The 18,880-nt window shown below is 44.8% G+C and overlaps 1 protein-coding gene across 1 annotated transcript in view; it reads left to right on the forward strand.

The window, feature by feature from the left end:
* The window catches only part of TMEM132D (transmembrane protein 132D), an 885,684-nt gene that overhangs the window by 746,357 nt on the left and 120,447 nt on the right, over positions 1-18,880 (forward strand). The window contains exon 5 of the mRNA XM_052654940.1: positions 6,251-6,391. Within this exon, the coding sequence (XP_052510900.1) occupies positions 6,251-6,391 (141 nt within the window). The remainder of the gene's footprint in view (positions 1-6,250; positions 6,392-18,880) is intronic.

Genomic DNA, 18,880 nt, shown 5'->3' on the forward strand with positions numbered 1-18,880 from the left:
TTTTTGACATGTTTTAGAGGGACCCCTTCAAAAGTACTGTTTTCCTGTATCCATTATCTTCCTCTCCTCTGTTTTAAAAATAATTTTCAAGAGTGCACATGAAGAAATGACTGTGTTCATACACAAAATCAGAACCCTAGAAACGAGGAAATTAAAAAAAAACAAAACAAACACTCTAACGTTGATTCCAACCCATCAGATCTCCATATGACAAAGTATTTCACACTTAAGTCACAGCAGACTGTCAGGGCTATGTGCATTTCCCTTATATCCTGCCAGAGTGCTCCAGACCAATTCTTAGCGTCACCATCTGCCAGGATCTTTTGCTGAGATTGTCTGTCTGCACACACAGCAGGCTGGACGAGCCAGGGAATGGTCAGCTTGCAGGAGCTGATGGATAAAACTCCAGCTCCCTCTCCCTTCCCTGTAAGTATTTTTAGCTGTTTATTTTGGTGCTTTTTTGTTTTTTAAATTTATTTGGCTGCGCCACTAGGGTTCTTAGTTTGGGGTATATGGGATCTAGTTCCCTGACCAGCAATTGAACCTGGGCCCCTTTCCATGGGGAGCATGGAATCTTAACCCCTGGACCACCAGGGGAGCCCCTCAGCTGTGTCTTTTAGATAGCTTCCCCCACAGGAAAATATATGATAAAACATTTCAACACGTTAAACTATGTAACATACCCAATATGTTTCATCATAGGGGTCAAGCCCCGCACAATTAGGCTCCAGCCCCCAACTCTGGTCTCCGGCAGGACATGCATCCTTGTTGGCTGCCTACTTTTCCTTGTATCACTTCCCTACTCCCTTCTTGAAGTTTCCTGAGTCTCTGCAACAAATGGCTCTTGAATCCTCATTCCAGCATCTGTTTCTGGGGCCTTTCCAAACTAAGATGTGGGTCATCGTTTCTCAAGTGAAACGAGGACAGTCATTGTTGCCTGACAATAGAGGATAATGAGTTACATTTCAAGAAAGGATCTGTACCCTTACTCACGAGGTCGTCCCTTTTCCTGGTGCCACAGTCAGCATCTCTTCCCCCCTCTTGCCCTCTCCTAGCCTCTGCTGGCCCTCAAGTTCTGCAGCCATGTGGTCCAATTCCCAGAAAGGACTCACTGGCAAGAACATAGTGTCCAAATGGCAGAAGACAAGCATGGAGCTACCAGTAAGAACGGAGACAGGGCTTTCTCAAGACATGCCTGCCTTTCTTTCCGAGGCTCAGGGGCTGTGATAAGGGGAACTCACAGCAATAAAGCAACTGAGCCTTCAAGGGTTTTATGGGATCACATCTCAACCCACGCCAGGCCTCTGCAGGCACATTCACCACCATCTTCTTGTCCAGAGACTTTTGTGAGCTGTCCACACAACAGTCACCTCCTGGAGAAAGTCAGCAATGCACAAGAGAAGGCTCTCTTCTTTTTTCATCTTTTCTTAATCTTTTGCACTACTCAGAACTGTATTTATGTTGCCTTCTTTCTTTCTTGTCTATGCTGGGTCTTTGCTGTGGGACTCAGGCTTCTCTTGCTGCGGAGCATGGGCTCTTGAGCAGGGTCTCAGAAGTTGTGGCACACAGGCTTCATTGCCACCATGGCATATGGGATCTTCCTGGACCAGAGATCGAACCCTTGTCCCCTGCACTGGAAAGCAGGTCCTCAACCACTGGACCACCAGGGAAGTCCTTCAGTTCAGTTCAGTTCAATTCAGTCACTCAGTCATGTCCGACTCTTTGTGACCCCATGAATCGCAGCACGCCAGGCCTCCCTGTCCATCACCAATTCCCAGAGTTCACTCAGACTCACGTCCATCGAGTCAGTGATGCCATCCAGCCATCTCATCCTCTGTCGTCCCCTTCTCCTCCTGCCCCCAATCCCTCCCAGCATCAGAGTCTTTTCCAATGAGTCAGCTCTTCGCATGAGGTGGCCAAAGTACTGGAGTTTCAGCTTTAGCATCATTCCTTCCTAAGAAATCCCAGGGCTGATCTCCTTCAGAATGGACTGGGTGGATCTCCTTGCAGTCCAAGGGACTCTCAAGAGTCTTCTCCAACACCACAGTTCAAAAGCATCAATTCTTTGGTGCTCAGCCTTCTTCACAGTCCAACTCTCACATCCATACATGACCACAGGAAAAACCATAGCCTTCATTAGATGGGCCTTTGTTGGCAAAATAATATCTCTGCTTTTCAATATGGTATCTAGGTTGGTCATAACTTTTCTTCCAAGGAGTAAGCGTCTTTTAATTTCATGGCTGCAGTCACCATCTGCAGTGATTTTGGAGCCCCAAAAAATAAAGTCTGACACTGTTTCCACTGTTTCCCCATCTATTTCCCATGAAGTGATGGGACCAGATGCCATGATCTTCGTTTTCTCAATGTTGAGCTTTAAGCCAACTTTTTCACTCTCCTCTTTCACTTTTATCCCTAAAAACCTTACTAATACAAGCAAAAGAACCAAACGTAACTAATTCCAAAAAACACAGCAAGAACGTTTTTTGTTTTTTGAAGCACTAGGAAATATATTGCTTTGTATAACCATGAAGTCCATGAATTATTGCATGGATTAGATCTAGGTTTCTTTTTTAATTTCTATTTTATATTGAAGTTGGCTTCCCAGGTAGCTCAGCCGTAAAGAATCTGCCTACTGATGCAGGAGACACAGGTTTGATCCCTGGGTCAGGAAGATAACCTGGAATAGGAAATGGAAACCCACTACAGTATTCTTGCCTGGAAAACTCCATGGACAGAGGAGTTTGGTGGGCTACAGTCCATGGGGTCACAAAGAATCGGCCGTGACTGAGCAGCTGGGCACACACACACAGCTGGTTAACGATGCTGTGTTGGTTTCAGGTGTGCAGCAAAGTGATTCAGTGACACATATGCGTGTGTCTATTCTTCTTCAATTCCTTTTCCCATTTAGATTGTTGCTGAATATTAAGCAGAGTAAAGAGAGGTTTCTTGATATCAAAGAATCACACAGAGGAGGCAGGAAAATGCCAGGCTTGAAAGCTTGGTCCCTAATCCCCACTGAGATCTTGCAGACGGACCGATGCATTCTGTTTGCTACTGCTAAGTCACTTCAGTCGTGTCCGACTCTGTGCGACCCCACAGATGGCAGCCCACCAGGCTCCCCCATCCCTGGGATTCTCCAGGCAAGAACACTGGAGTGGGTTGCCATTTCCTTCTCCAGATGCATTCTGTTTAGAGGATAAGAAAACATCCCAGACCTGTGGGCTCACAGCTGCTCAGTGGTTATCCCAGGGTCGTTTCTCACAATGCTGACCTGACTGCAAATGCGTTACAGGCCTTTTGAGTTTTATTGTTGGGGCAGAGATGCTCTTTACGTTTCTACCACTGGTGTGCAAAATTGTTTTCCCTGAAGCTGATGTTCTAATGCTGTTTCTCTAGTCTGCTTTTTCCCTTAGAGATGAGCCGGTTTGGGCCCAAGAGTTAAATTGCGTTTTTCCACTTCTTCTTGAAGTGTGAACAGTTCCTTTTGATCTCTACCCTTTAGAGTGGAAAAATATGCCTGGCCTTTTTCCTCCCCAGAGGCAGCGGGAAGTAGCAACACCATGCTGATTGGGTTCCTTCATTCTTTTACTATGTTTGTACCCAAAATAAAATAAAAATCCGCTGGAAACCCACAGGGAAGGGAAAAAAGGTGCATAAGCAATGGGGCATTTGAAGGCCTATGCATATTCAGACAGTTTGAGGCATAGTCTTTGAAACTCAGGAACATTACAAACTGTAGTCTTGTCTTTTAGAATTAAAGAAACTATATATATATATATGTATATATATACACACACATATATATCCATGTATGTGTATATAAATATATATTATCATATCCAAAGGCTAAGCCAAATGAACTAATTATAAAACAAACTGAGTCCTATAAAGGAAAAGTAAAATCTTACATAAGAAATAGAAAGTTAACATAAGGGAAACGGTTATATAATTTTAAGCTGATAAACTTCTACGCCTTCTTCTGGCATACAGCTAAATGGGCGTTTTTGATTTCACATGAAAACCAAATTAACAAGAATCTGCAAGCCTGTCTCTAAAAGACGTAAAAGGCTCAGCTGGTCAAGTTCAGATGAATAGAAGAAATTCAGCGTGCACACTCACATAAGATCTCTTAGGAACACAACTGACATGTGATGAATGGGGATTGAACCAAGAATGTTGAGGGCTAGAACTCGAATGTCTTGTTGCACAAAGACTGAGGCTTATATGGGAATTTTGATCTTCATGTGGTTAGAGGAGGCAAATGAGAGGAATGAGATTCTTATTGCTTGGGGCTCAGTGTTCTCCACCTGAGAAACAGGCTCACAGGATCCCATGGGACTGCGCACAAACCTCAAGAGTATGACAGTAACCCTAGAAGGCATGGGCTTGCTGGAGACAGAAGTGCAGAGTGAGGATGCCTGCTCGATGTCCAGGAAAAGGCGCGTGCATGCTCAGTTGCTGAGTCATATCCAATCCTTTGTAACCCCATGGACTGTAACCCACCAGGCTCCTCTGTCCATGGGATTTCCCAGGCAAGAATACTGGAGTGGATTGCTCTTTCCTTCTCCAGGGGATCTTCCCAACACAGAGAAAAGGTACCCATCGCCAAGAAGAGAGAACTCAGACAGACAAATGTCACATGATATCACTTACATGTGGAATCTAAAAAAAATTATTCAAATGAACTTACCTACAAAAAGAGAAATAGCCTCACAGGCATAGAAAACTGTGGTTACCAAAAAGGAAGGCAGGGGAAGGATAAACTAGGAGTTTAGGATTGACAGGTACACACTACTATATGTGTGTGTGCATGTGTGAGTCGCTCAGTCGTGTCCGACTCTGCGACCCCGTGGCCTGTAGCCCTCCAGCCTCTTCTGTCAATGGGATTCTCCAGGCAAGACTACTGGAGTGGGTTGCCATTTCCTTTTCCACTCTACTATATATAAAAGAGATAAACGACAAGGACCCATTGTATAGCACAGGGAACTATATTCAGTACCTTGGAATAACCAATAATGGAAAAGAATCTGAAAAGTAATATATATATATACATATATGAATCACCTTGCCATGTACCACAAATAACACAACATTGCAAAGCATCTATATGTCAGTAAAAAATAAAAAATTAAAAGGAAGGGACTTACGCACAGAAGGCTAACGTACAGAACAAGGAGATGAAGATGCTAGTGTGGATTCCAGTTCCTTCCTTGCTGGGTTCTTCTGCATGCTTTCCACAGGCTCTGGGTGAGGTTCTGCGGAGCAGGAAGCACAGGCAGCCCCACAGAGCTTACCGTGTCGAAGGATGAAAGGACTGGACAACTGTAAGTTTTGCTATGAGGAATAGCAAAACTGCAGTGGTGTCAGATGCCCCAAAGCACAGCCCATGCCTTTCTTTCCTGGGCTCTCAGGGACTGTCATGTTCTTGGCTCTGAAAGCAAATAACAGAGGCAAACAGGGAGGTCCCAAAGGACACATGTGGAGCTGAGCTGTGGAGAGGAAGTGTTTAGCAGGGAGAATGCATGTTGGGGTGAGTGTGTGTGGGTGTGAGTGTTGCGCGTGCGCGTGTCACATCGATGGGGCTCTGCGGGTGTCACTGGGGTCATCGTAGCATTCCAGACACATACAGAGGCTGGGATAACCTTGGAGGAGTGACAGGAAGTGAAAGGAAGCAAGAGCCACAGCGTACAGAGTGACAGCCTCTCAGTCTCCTTATGTCCCGCGCATTAGGCATCCTGTTCCCTGGCCAGCAGTTGACTGCTTGCATCAGAATCCTTTTGTGTGAGTTTAGACCAATTGGAACATGAACACATGGACTCAGGGGTTGAACACCCTGGGTTCTAATCCCCCCTTTGCCATTTCTTAGCTGTGTCAAGTAACAGAACCTCTCTGTGCCACCCAGAGTAGAGCAAATCTGAGTGCACGTGAAATGATTCTGTGAGACTTCATATGTCCTTACTTACACGTGCTAGGACAGTTCTTGGTGCATGGTGAAGTTTGGCAAATACAATATTCATGATGAATTTGCTCCCCCCCCTCCCCCGCATCCCATACCCCCTCTCCATCATGTTCATCTCCTCGAAAGTCTGGGTGATGGAGGAACATTACCTGGGCCACCAGGACCCCTCAGCTGGTGCAGAATGCCAGGCTTCCTGAGCCTGAGTCGGGGCAGGTTCTTCACAGAGAGCCTGAGGGAAGGCGGTCTGCATGAGTGTCAGGATGTAATGGTGGAATACGTTTGCTCTTCCAGGAGGCGGAAATCCTGAACACAGCCATCCTCACTGGGAAGACGGTGGCCGTGCCCGTGAAGGTGGTCTCTGTGGAGGAGGATGGCGCGGTGACAGACCTCAAGTCTGTGGAGTGTCGATCGTCTGATGAAGACGTCATTAAGGCAAGTTGACACCCCGGCTCCCTGCAGAAATCCACTGTCGGGTCAGCATCACTGCTCCTCAACCGGCTGGGACCACAGGGTCCCCCGAGATCCCCCATCCCCCATCCCACTCTGATTATCCTGCTGCTTCCATTCCCTGCCCGAGATTAGATCAGGATGAGAAGGACATGGTGCTTCAGGAGGTGGTCGGGGGTTGGTGGGGAATGTTAGTCCTGGTTGGTGATGGTCCTGACCGTCTGTGTTTCCAAATGCTGTGACCTCTTCCACACGCCTAGGGAGGATGGCCGAGGGATGAGGGACCACCATCCAAATAGAGCTTACTGACCCCAGCTGACCGCACCGGCTAGGAAGGGGAGAGAAGGCAGCATCAGATACTAGGCTGATGTGTATGCGGCCACGCTCTAGGATGATTTCATAGCACAAAGCGTTTTTGGAGGATCGGTGAGGATTCACAAGTGGCTCCACTCCCCTAGCTAACCAGTAGGATTCTCCATGAGTTAGGGACGGGGTGATCAGCTCTCCCCATCCCTGGTTTAAATGCTGAAGACCCCCTCCTCTCTGGCTGCTTCTTTCACCTTTTAAATTGAATGCAAAAGTGATCTAAAACAAAGGCCTTTTGGGGGATGCGATGCCTACGGAGGGAGGGGGCGCCTAGTTTGCTCTGCCAAGCAGCTTGTACTGTGATGCCAGTCTGCAAGGGAGAGGGGTTTGTCACGCTGTTACCACCCACTGTGCAGACAGAGCTTCCTGGCACCTCCTCTGAGCCAGCCTCCCAGCAAACGCCCCCATCCCGGAAGGGATGCAGTGGGGAGGGCGGGGGCCTCCCATCCTTGTGGTCCCAGGACTTGTCAGAGCCCACCAGCCTTCCTGCCTGTTCTGCTCAGGGACTGAAGGGCCTCTCTGACCCCACGTGAACCCCAGGGAGCGTTTCCACTCACAAGAAAGCAGTGGACAAACGCAGATTGAGTCGTCGCTGAGCGCTGGGTCCAGTTTCAGGTGTTGGGGCACAGGTTAGAGGCACGGCCCTGTCCTTAGTGTCTCTGAGAGAAGGCAGTGCTGTGAGAAGATGACCAAGCCGTGTGACAGTATACAACACATCCCACCCAGAATTCCCTTCACCTCAGTACATGGTACATTCATCTCCCCAGTGGCTCAGACCAGAATCTTGGCACGTTCTTTAAGCCAGTGTCTTAGCACATCCCATATTCCTTGTTCTCTCTCTCTCCCCACATCCAGTCCTTTAGCAAACCCCATTGGCAGTGCTTTCTAAACACACCCAGGAGCCAAGCAGTCCTCACAGCCACCACCCCAGCCCAAGCCACCATAACTCTCCTGGATCAAAGCAGTGACCTTCTTGTTGGCGTCCCAGTGGCTGCCTGCGGCAGCTGGGCTGATTCATATGGAAGCCTAGTGATGTCATTCCTTAGCTCAGAACCATCCACTGGCCTCCTCCCACCTCAAAGGTAAAGCTAAAGGGTTTACCAGGACAGGGGAAGTACAGCCCAGCCGGCTATGCCTGCCTCAACTCGAACCTCACTCTGGTCATGCTCCCTCTCGCCACCTCTGTTCCCAGCACCCTGTGGACTTTGCTTTTCCTCTAACAGGTCAGACACCCTTCTGCTCCTAACTCTCTTCCCCTCAATGGTTGCCAGGCATGCTCATCCCTTTATCTTCTTGCTAAAGTCTTTCCTGAGCAAGTTATATATATATATATATATATATATATATATATATACACACATACATATATATGATGTTATTTATTTTATTCTTGGCCATGCTAGGTCTCTGTTGGTGTGCCCTGGCTTTCTCCAGTTGCAGCAAGCAGGAGCTACTCTTGAGTTGTGGTGCATAGGCCTCTCATTGTGATGACGTCTCTTGTTGCGGAGTGTGGGCACTAGGGCCTGCAGGCTTCAGTGGCTGCACACGTATGCTCAGTATTTGCCATTCCCAGGCTCTAGAGCACAGGCTCAGGATGTGTGGGGCAGGGGCTTTGTTGTTCTGCAGCACGTGGGATCTTCCCGAGCCAGGGATCAAACCTGTGTCTCCTGCATTGGCAGGCGGATTCTTTACCACTGAGCCACCAGGGAAGCCCTCTGAGTAAGTGTTGTAAAATTTTGTAAAAACCATATGCCATTCGATCTAGCTTATTATTTACTAAGGATCCTCTCCATCATGGCTCCAGGAAAACACTAAGGAAACTGAAGATGAACCTACAGAAGAGGAAGATCACGGAAACCATAAATACCCCTGGGGAGGTCTGTTGCTAAAACTTGCACCAGCTTTCAGTTTGCAGTGTTGGGGGTGGCATTTTATATTCCAGACAGTCTTTGTTGGTTATTTATTATGAATTAAGTAAATCATTCACTGTGAGTTTCTTCCTGTTTGCACCGCTTTTAGAAAGTCCTACTGATGCCTACAGAGGACAGGGAGCTTTGTCCTGCAGCTTCCATTTGCTTTTTTTCTGATAACAATAAGCGGATATTCTCTAAAAATCTCTCCACTGAATTCATGCAAGTTTTTTTTTGCTTTTCCCCCCCCCCCTAATTCTTTTTTTTATTTTTTTTAATTTTTATTGGAGTATAGTTGCTTTACAATGCTGTGTTAGTTTCTGCTGTACAGCAAAGTGAATCTGTTATATGTATACCTACCTACATCTGCTCTTTTTCAGATTTCCATCCCATTTAGGTCACCACAGAGCACTGAGTAGAGTTCCCTGTGCGATATAGTAGGTTCTCATTAGTTATCTATTTTATACACAGTAGTGTGTATATGCCAATCTCAGTCTCCCAGTTTATCCTACCCACCCTTTTGGTATCCATACGTGTGTTCTCTACATCTGTGTTTTCTACATCTGTGTTTCTATCTCTGCTTTGCAAGTAAGTTCATCTGTACCATTTTTCTAGATTCCACTTAGACGTGATCTACGGTATTTGCTTTCCTCTTTGTGACTTAACTTCACTGTATGAGAGTCTTGAATTTTTTACTTTTTAAAATTTATTTAAATTTTTTCTTCCACTTTGATTGGGATATCATTGATATACAGCACTGTATAGGTTTAAGGTGTCCAGCGTAATGATTTAACCTACATACGTTATGAAATGATGACCATGATAAGTTCAGTGAATGTCCATCACTTCACATGGATACATAATCGTGTGCTCAGCTGCTCTGAGCCCGCCAGGTTCCCCTGTCCATGGGATTCTTCAGGCAATATTGGAGCAAGTTGCTTCTCACTCCAGGGGGATACATAAATAAAGAAATAGAAAAAAAAATTTTTTTTCTTGTGATGCTCACTCTTAGGATTTTCTCTCATAACAACTTTCATATGTAACATACAGCAGTGTTACTTCTATTTATCATGCTGTACATTACATCTCTAGCACCTATTTATCTTATAGCTAGGAGTCTATCTTTGGTTGCCTTCATCCAATTCCCTCTCACCTCACCCCACACCTCTGATAACCACAAATCTGATCTCTTTTATGTCTGTTTGTTTGTTTTTGAAGTATAGTTGACCTGCAACACCATGTTAGTTTGTGTTATGCAGCTGAGTAATTTGAGATTTCTATATATTTCAAAATGATCACCACACTAAGTGTAGTCACTATGTCATCACATAAAGATATTACATAGTTATTGACTGTATTCCCATGCTGTGTATTTCATAACCATGCCTCATTTATTTTAAATCTATGCAATTTAAATGGTATGGTGTCCAACCCAGCTTCCAGTGGCCATGTGACCCACAGTGGCCAATCACAGCACTGCATCCCTCCAGAGACTTTCATTGGCTCAGGGGGAGACACGGTATTCAATCCCAATCAGTGGGTTTGGCTTTGGCTGAAACTCCTGTAAGAGAACATTTTCTCTCCTTTCGTTCTTACTGCTTATCCTTGAGAGGATATGCCAGAGTTATTAAGTTCCATCTTTTTTTTTTTTTAGTTTTTGGTTGCCCTGGGTCTCTGTTGCTGTGTGCAGGCTTTCTCTAGTTGCTGCAAGTGGAAGCTACTCTTCACTGCAGAGCATAGCCTTCTCATTGCAGCGGCTTTTCTTACTGTGGAGCACGGGCTCTAGGCACACAGGCTTCAACAGTTGCAGCACATGGGTTCAGCAGTTGCAGCTTGTGGGCTTAGAAGCTGTGGTGCACAGGCTTTGTTGCTCCACAGCACGTGGAATCTTCCTGGACCTGGGATCAAACCCATGTCCCCTGCACTGGCAGGCAGATTCTAATCCACTGTACCACCAAGGATGTCCAGATTCCATCTTGAGAAAGGAACCTGCTAGGGAATTAGAAACAATAGAGGAAGTCAGAACCACTGTACAGAAAAATCAAGAACTTATGATACTGCTCAAGACCTCGAATCCCACCGCACTACTGCCTAAACAGAAACCAATGGAATCCTTTTCTGTGTAAAGCAATTCTGTTTATCTTATAATACCAGTCACCAAAGAAGTCTGTGTTTATATTTGTGCCCTAAAGTATACAGAATGACTTAGGTCGTTTCAGGAGTCCATGAAATCATTGTCAGAAATGCAGGGACTCAAGGAAAGTGGAAAACCTTCCTGTGTTCAGTTTCACGTCCATCCACAGGCCTCACCACCTGGTGAATAACTTGAAAATCAAACCCCACAGCCTGCACAGCTGTCACCGTGCTGCTCTATGAATCACAGGTGTTGAGAGAGATAATGTTTTGTAGATAATGTTTTGGTGCCATTCGGAAGCCCTTGAGAAAGAAAGCCAAGAAATCCTTGGAGAAGCATCTCAACACCTGCTCAGAGGCTCCTGGGAAATCTCTAAGCAGTAGGTCTGTCTTTAAAGCCCATCTATCTCCACCCCCAACATCTTTTTATTTTCATTTGCTTTCTCTTCTTTCTCTAGCCAGAGACCCAATAACCTCTTGCATTCTCCTCCCTCCATACCAAACCATCTCTCAGGAGATCCACTGGAAAACTCATTTGGTCTGAATCATAAATTACATGAAGGCATGTTACCTTGTGTCTCCCAAGGCTGCTGGGTTTTTAAGAAGGCAGCAGGTCCCTCACGGATGCATTTCAGATATTGATGAGAATATCTATTGTGATTCTTAGGAGTTGGAAATAACAGGAAATTCCACCCACACTGACTTCAATTTAAATAGGAAAAAAGTGTGGCTGACGTCATTGGAGAGTTCAGTCAGGACTAATTTCTGAGGGATTTGTTCAGAACCACACGAACATTCTCTCTCTCTTTCCCACCCCCTCACATATAGCCACACTTTCTTGTGGGTGAGTGTCATTCTGACAGAGGCTGCCCTTGTGGGAGCAACATGGATGCCTCAGAACCGGTTCAAATCCAACAGGAAAGAATCTACATCTGCTGGGCCAGTCCAGTGTAAGACCTGGGATATGCCCTCATGGGACCTGTTTAGGTCACCTCCTTATCCTTGAAGCTCAGACAGCCTAAGACACCGATTGTCCAAAGCCTCAGTTCAGTTCAGCTCAGTCGCTCAATCGTGTCTGACTCTTTGCCTACATCACTCCAAAGGACACGAACTAAAAAAGGAGGGGTTTGGGGGAGGGGGGCAGGCCCTCTCCAGCCCCAGGAACTCTGTGCTCTCACCACAGAATACGGTGGGGGCCTCCGAGAAACAGAAACAGCATATACTGCCTGCAGCCACTTAGGACTGGCAGAGCTATGGAGGTCAGGGAACAGAGCCCCATAGTTGCCCTGTGGGAAGTGGCTGTACTGCAAAGCCAAACTACACTTTTACACATAGCAAAGAAGACTGATTTGGGCTCAAGAGTCACTCCTGAAATGCTTGCTGAGTTTTGGTTTGTTTTTTTTTTTACTTGAAACACGGACATGAAAGTTGGACCATAAATAAGGCTGAACACTGAAGAATTGATGCTTTTGAATTGTGGTGCTAGAGAAGACCCTTGAGAGTCCCTTGGACAGCAAGGAGATCCAACTAGTCAATCCTAAAGGAATTCAACCCTGAATATTCATTGGAAGAACTGAGGCTGAAGCTGAAGCTCCAGTAGTTTGACACCCCCTCATGCACAAAGAGCTGACTCATTGGAAGAGGCCCTAATTCTGGGAAAGACTGAAGGCAGGAGGAGAAGGGGACAACAGAGGATGAGATTGTTGGATAACATCGCCAACTCAATGGACATGAGTTTGAGCAAACTCCAGGAGATAGTGAAGAATAGGGAAGCCTGTGTGCTGTAGTCCATGGGGTCTCAGAGAGTCGGACACGACTTGTTGAACATGAGTTAATGACTGAACAGCAGTTGATTTACAATGTTGAGTTCATTTCTGTTGCACAGCAAAGGTATTCAGATATATGGTAATAGAATATAGAGCGATACATATTTTATAGATATATAGAGAGAGATTCTTTTTCATTTATTCCATTATAGGTTATTACAAGATATTAAATATAGTTCTCTGTGCTATACAGTAGGATCTCATTGTTTATCTGTTTTTATATATAGTAGTGTGTATCTCTAATCCCAAACTCCTAACTCGTCCCTCCCCTACCCAACATGTTCCCTTTGGTAATCATAAATTTATTTGCTCTATCTGTGAGTCTGTTTCTGTTTTGCAAAGAAGTTCAAAAGTTAGATTTCACATATAAGTGATGTCATGTGATATTTGCCTTTCTCTTTCTTTACTTAGTGTGATAATCTCTTGGTCCATCCATGTTGCTATGGATGGCATTATTTTATTCTTTTTTAAATATATTCCGGTGTATATATGGACTTCCCCGGTGGCTCAGAAGGTAAACAATCTGTCTGCAATGCAGAAGACCCAGGTTCAATCCCTGGGTTGGAAAGATCCCCTGGAGAGGGAAATGGAAACCCACTCCAGTATTCTTGCCTGGAGAATTCCATGGATAGAGGAACATGGTGGGCTACAGTCCATGGGGTCACAGGGTCAGACAGGACTGAGCAACTAACACTTCACTTCAGTGTATATATTCCACACCTTTATCCATTCATCTGTTGGTGGACACTGAGTTGCTTCCACGTCTTGGCTATTGTAAGTAATGTTGCTGTGAACATTTGGGTGCATGTATTTTTCAGATTAGATTTTTCTCTGGATATATGCCCAAGAGTGGGATTGCTGGATCATATGGTAGCTCTATGTTTAGTTTTTTAAGGAACCGCCATACTGTTCTCCATAGTGGCTGCACCAATTTACATTCCAACCAATAGTGTAGGAGGTTTCCTTTTTTTGCTGAGTTGTTTTTAAAGCGCTCATTAACTGCTCCTAAACAGACAAGTATCTTCCCCAAATGGCAGAAAAGTCCCCTGTTACCAGTGAAGGGAGGTCAGCCCCTGCATATTGCAGCTGGATTCAGTGAGCCTGCTTCAGCATCTTCTAATACTGTGACAGCATCAGGACCTACCCTGCTTTCCAGCAGAAACTCACAAGGGTGGGAAACTGGGCTTAATCAAGCCTGACGTGTTCTCCCAAGGCTGATCCAGGCAGAAGTGTTCCTGCCACAGGAGCAGACCGCCGCTGCCGGGGGAAGGAGGGTGATTTCAGGACTGGAATGAGACACTTAACAACCCCATGAGAGCAAAGGAGTAGCAGAGATTGCCTCCCCAGTGGGGTGCTGTGCTGTGGGCTGCAGGCTATGGCTTGTCTTGGCGGTGGCCTTGCTCCAGAGGAGGAGAGGAGGGTAGTGGGGGCCCTGCCCGCCATGCAGCCTGCTTTGGGGACCCCTGCTGAACTTCCCATCACCTGATCAGCCACAGAGAGAGCCATGAGGAGAGGGCATCCTCTTGAGTCCCTTTTTTTTTTTCTCAGTCTGCTGATCTTTTACTGGGGCTCATCATTTTTGTCCTCTCCCAGAGAGAAGTGGCTCCTTTTTTGTTGTTTTATTTATTTACTTACTTGGCTCTTTCGGGTCTTAGTTGCAGCCCGTGGGATCTTTGTTGCATTATGCAGGATATTTCATTGGTATAAAGATTCTCTCTAGTTGTGTGTGGGTTTAGTTGCTCCATGGCACATGTGATTTTTTTCTCTCCAACCAGGGTTCAAACTCACGTCCCCTGCATTGCAAGGTGGATTCTTAACCACTGGACCACCAGGAAAGTCCCCTAAGTGGTTTCTTAAATACCAGCCAAGGAATCGGGAAATCATGTGGATTATGCCTGTTCAATCAGCCCTGCTGCCTCCTCTTCAGACTCTCCTGTGTTACTTGCAGGGGAAGAGCTCCTAGGAAGCGGTTCAGCTGTAGGACATGGCATCCTCCAAGAAGGAGCATGATGCTTTTCAGGCACTGATAGAGGCGACACACTTTTCATTTGGTGAACACATATCCCTTGAGTTCCTTCATTGAGCAAGGCTGTTAGATTAGAATAACCTCTCAAATATTCCCCTTCTTCAATCCATCTTGCATGCAATGGGTAGTTATTTGTTGCTGTTGTTTCCTCAATATCCTTTTTTAGCATTTGTTGTTTTTTAATTTTATCTTTATTGAAGTATAATTGATTTACTATGTTGTGTTAGTTTCAGGTGTACAGCAAACTGATTCAGTTATATGTATACATATGTATGTGTGTGTGTGTGTGTGAGAGATTCTTTTCCCTTGCAGAGTTTTACAAAATATTGAGTATAGTTCCCTGTGCTATACAGTAGATCCTTGTTGGTTATCTAGTTTATATATAGTAGCGTGTATCTGTTAATTGGGCTTCCCAGGTGTCTCAGAGGTTAAAAATCCACCTGACAGTGCAGAAGACATAGGAGACATGGGTTCGGTCCCTGGATCAGGAAGATCCCCTGGAGAAGGAAATGGCAACCCACTCCAGTATTCCTGCCTGTAAAATCCCATGGACAGAGGAGCCTGGCAGGCTAAAGTCCATGTGGTCCTGAAGAGTTGGACATGGCTGAGTGACTGAGCACACGCATCTGTTAATCCCAAATTCTGAATTCATCCCTCCCCCCCTTCCTTCTCCCTTAGATAACCATAAGTTCATTTTCTATGTCTGTGTGTCTATTTTGTGTATAAATTCATTTGTCTCTGTTTTCTGAAGCTTCCACCTATAAGTGATATCATATAATACTTGTCTTTCTCTGCATGGCTTGCTTCACTTAGTAGGATGATCCCTAGGTCCATGTATGTTGCTGCAAATGGCATTATTTCATTCATTTTATGGCTGAGTAATATTCCATTGTATAAATATCCCACACCTTTATCCATTTATCTGTCAATGAACATTTAGATTGTATCAGTGGTTATTTAGAAAGATGGTAATGATAACCCTGTATGCAAGACAGCAAAAGAGACACAGATGTATGAAACAGTCTTTTGGACTCTGGGAGAGCCGCACGAGGGTGGGATGGTTTGGGAGAATTGCATTGAAACATGTATATTATCATATGTGAAACGAATCACCAGTCCAGGTTCGACGCATGATACAGGATGCTCGGGGCTGGTGCACTGGGATGACCCAGAGGGATGGGATGCGGAGGGAGGAGGGAGGGGGGATCAGGATGGGGAACACATGTACACCTGTGGCGGATTCATGTCAATGTATGGCAAAACCAGTACAATATTGTAAAGTAATTAGCCTCCAATTAAAATAAATAAATGTATATTAAAAAATAAATAAACCTCACATATAGGAATAGAATCTGTAGCTAGAGAGTGGGGTGAAGCCACCTGCTGGATGCAGAGTTGGGACTCGTATTTGTCCCCCCGCCATCAGTAGAGACACTCTTGGATGCAAATGAAACAGCAGAGGCAGAAAGAGGGCCGATAGGGCTGCACAGCATCAACTCTGCCTGCACATCTACTGCTGTCTCTCTTCATGTGGCAGCATCCTATTTGGACACCAAATAACGGTGTTCCTTCCCTGAAGCTGACTTACTAGTGTCAGAACATTTTTATTGCTTGATTGAGAGTAAATGTTTCAGTTTAGAGAAAGCAGTATTTCTCATCCTCAAACCTGGACCCAGTGTTTAGACCCACTTCCTTTCTACCCACTTGCCAGTTTCTAATATAGAAAGCATCATTTCAGAGTCGTCAGTAGGTCCTGACTCCTGATCCAGGTTAAGCATGAGAAGTATTATAATAGTAATAGAAATAGCAGTGTTGTCATGTGTCCTGGGTGTCCATTACACAGCAGGTAGAATTTCTTTGATCCTCACAATGACCCCCAAAATAGTGTTTTTTTAATCTTATGTTTCGGATAAGAATATTGAGGCACCCAGAGGTTTTTTGTTTAAACTGTGACAAAATACGTAGAAGATTACCATCTTAACGATTCCAAAGTATACAGGGCAGTATTGTCAAGTATATTCACATTTTTGAGCAACCGTCACCACCATCCATCTCCAGAACTCTTTTCTTCTTGCAGAGCTGAAATCTGGTACCCATTTAAACACTAAGTCCCAATTAAGCACTAATTCCCTCTGCCCCTGGTAGCCTCTATTCTACTTTCTGTCTTTGTGAATTTGACCACTCTAGGTGCCGCGTATTAGTGGAATCATACAGTATTTGTCCTTTGTATCTGGCTTATTTCACTGACTGTAACATCCTCAAGGTTCATGCATGTTTTTGCATGGGTCAGAATTTCCTTCCTTTTCAAGGTTGAGTCATCTTCCATTGTATGGACAGACCATTTATCCATTCATCCATCAGTGGGAACTTGGGTTGCTTCAGCCTTTTGTCAGTTGGCTGCTGTGAACACACAGTTTTTTGGTTTGTTTTTGGGGGGATTTGAGGGGGGAGTTTTTTAAATGGGTAGGTCATTTCCAAATGAAATAAGATACTAAAGCATTAATTATTGAATATTGGCTTCCCTTTGCTGAGAGATGAAAGGTATCTAGGAAACTGAAGGTACTTCGTGCCACCCTGAGATATTCTCTAAAGAAACCACATGTTTAAAATTGTACATGCTCAGGATTTTATGAGATTGGATTAAATCTGGTTGGATTTTTGTATTTCTAAATGGATTTTGTTGGGAGTGGGCTAGGGCAAGATTTCTGCCTGCAAAGTTCTCTTGGAAAATGAATGCAAAGAATTTTAACACATCAGAAACCAAGATCCATGATACCCATTTCCAAGGCCTGTTTTGCTTTTGCTTCTGTCACTCATCATTCAGGATATGGGTTGGCAAACTATGGCTGCCATAGTAACAGGTTGGGAGCATACCATCCATTTATCAGTGCTGCTTTAGCACTGCTGTGGCAGACTTAAGTAGCTGTGAGAGCAATCACACAGTCCACAAAGCCCAAAATGCTTACCATCCATTTCTTTACAGAAAATATTTGCCCACCTCTGTTCAAGGACTCCGATCAGGCTTTCCTTCTGTGAGTGATCATTTACCAGGGCACATGGAAAGCCCACACTCCCAGCCAAAAATAACTCCTCCACACATGGATGCCTGCAATCCCTCCAACAAGACATCATACTATTGCACTAACCGTTCATTCTCCCTACACTCCTTGGTCAAACTGAACATACTTCTGGGAGAGACTGTATATTTATCCCTTCCTGAAAATTTTGTCAGAATGAACTTGCTTAGATCACCTTTGCTATTTGGTAGTCAAAATCAGGACAAGCAAAGATTCTGCCTTTTGGGGAAATGGGATAGATGGGGTCAGAGAGGGCAAACCAACCTTGCCTTCCATCCCGGGTTAGCCAAGAGCAGCATCAGCAAACCTACCTCATACAAAATACTCAGCATCACCAGTCAAATATAGCACATCTTTCTATATGTTCAGACATTCCTGGGAACTCTTCTCAACACCATCAATCATGGATTTAAGAGGTGAAACCTCTTCATCATCTTTGACCTAGAATTTACACAAAGGATCTCAGAAAACATTTAGACCAAGGATCATCACCCCAGAAAACAGGATCCACACAATAACTTAAACGTGTAAAGGAGATAGGAAGTAGCAGAGACTGCAGCAAACTGAGCAGCTTATATCCTGTCTAAAGGTGCAGCCAGTGCCACATCCTGTGTGATTATTGCATGGTGGGCACATGGTGGGCACATGGTGCTTAAGAGTTTGGGCTCTCATGTCAGATTGTCTGGATTTAAATCCTAGCTCTTTATAAATGAGATCGAGTCTGGATATGTAAACTTCCCTTTCCTCAGTTTCTTCAGTTGTAAGATGGATATAACATTCTTATGACAAGTTTGCTTCTGCACTGTGCTGGGAAAGCAATCTATCAGAGCCACTTCGATCACTTGTATATTTGCTTTATAAGTAGGAATTCGCCTCTGAGCTACAGTCTTAACTTCAGGAGTATCTGCACAAAATCTTCTCAAGTTTCATTTAGAACTTAGTAAGTGGGGTCAAGATTAGAAGTTAAAATGAACTTTCCACAACTTCCTCAAGCATGTTACTGCTCTTGATTTTGTTCTGAAACTACTCTCCAAAACTACCCCCAAAACTACTCTCAACTCATCAGTGAAAGTATTCCTTTAGAAACGTGAGACACATCACATCACTCCTCCATTCAAAATTGTCCTGTGGCTTCT

The sequence above is a fragment of the Budorcas taxicolor genome, chromosome 17, assembly GCF_023091745.1.
Source record: "Budorcas taxicolor isolate Tak-1 chromosome 17, Takin1.1, whole genome shotgun sequence".
In the NCBI taxonomy this organism is placed as follows: domain Eukaryota; kingdom Metazoa; phylum Chordata; class Mammalia; order Artiodactyla; family Bovidae; genus Budorcas; species Budorcas taxicolor.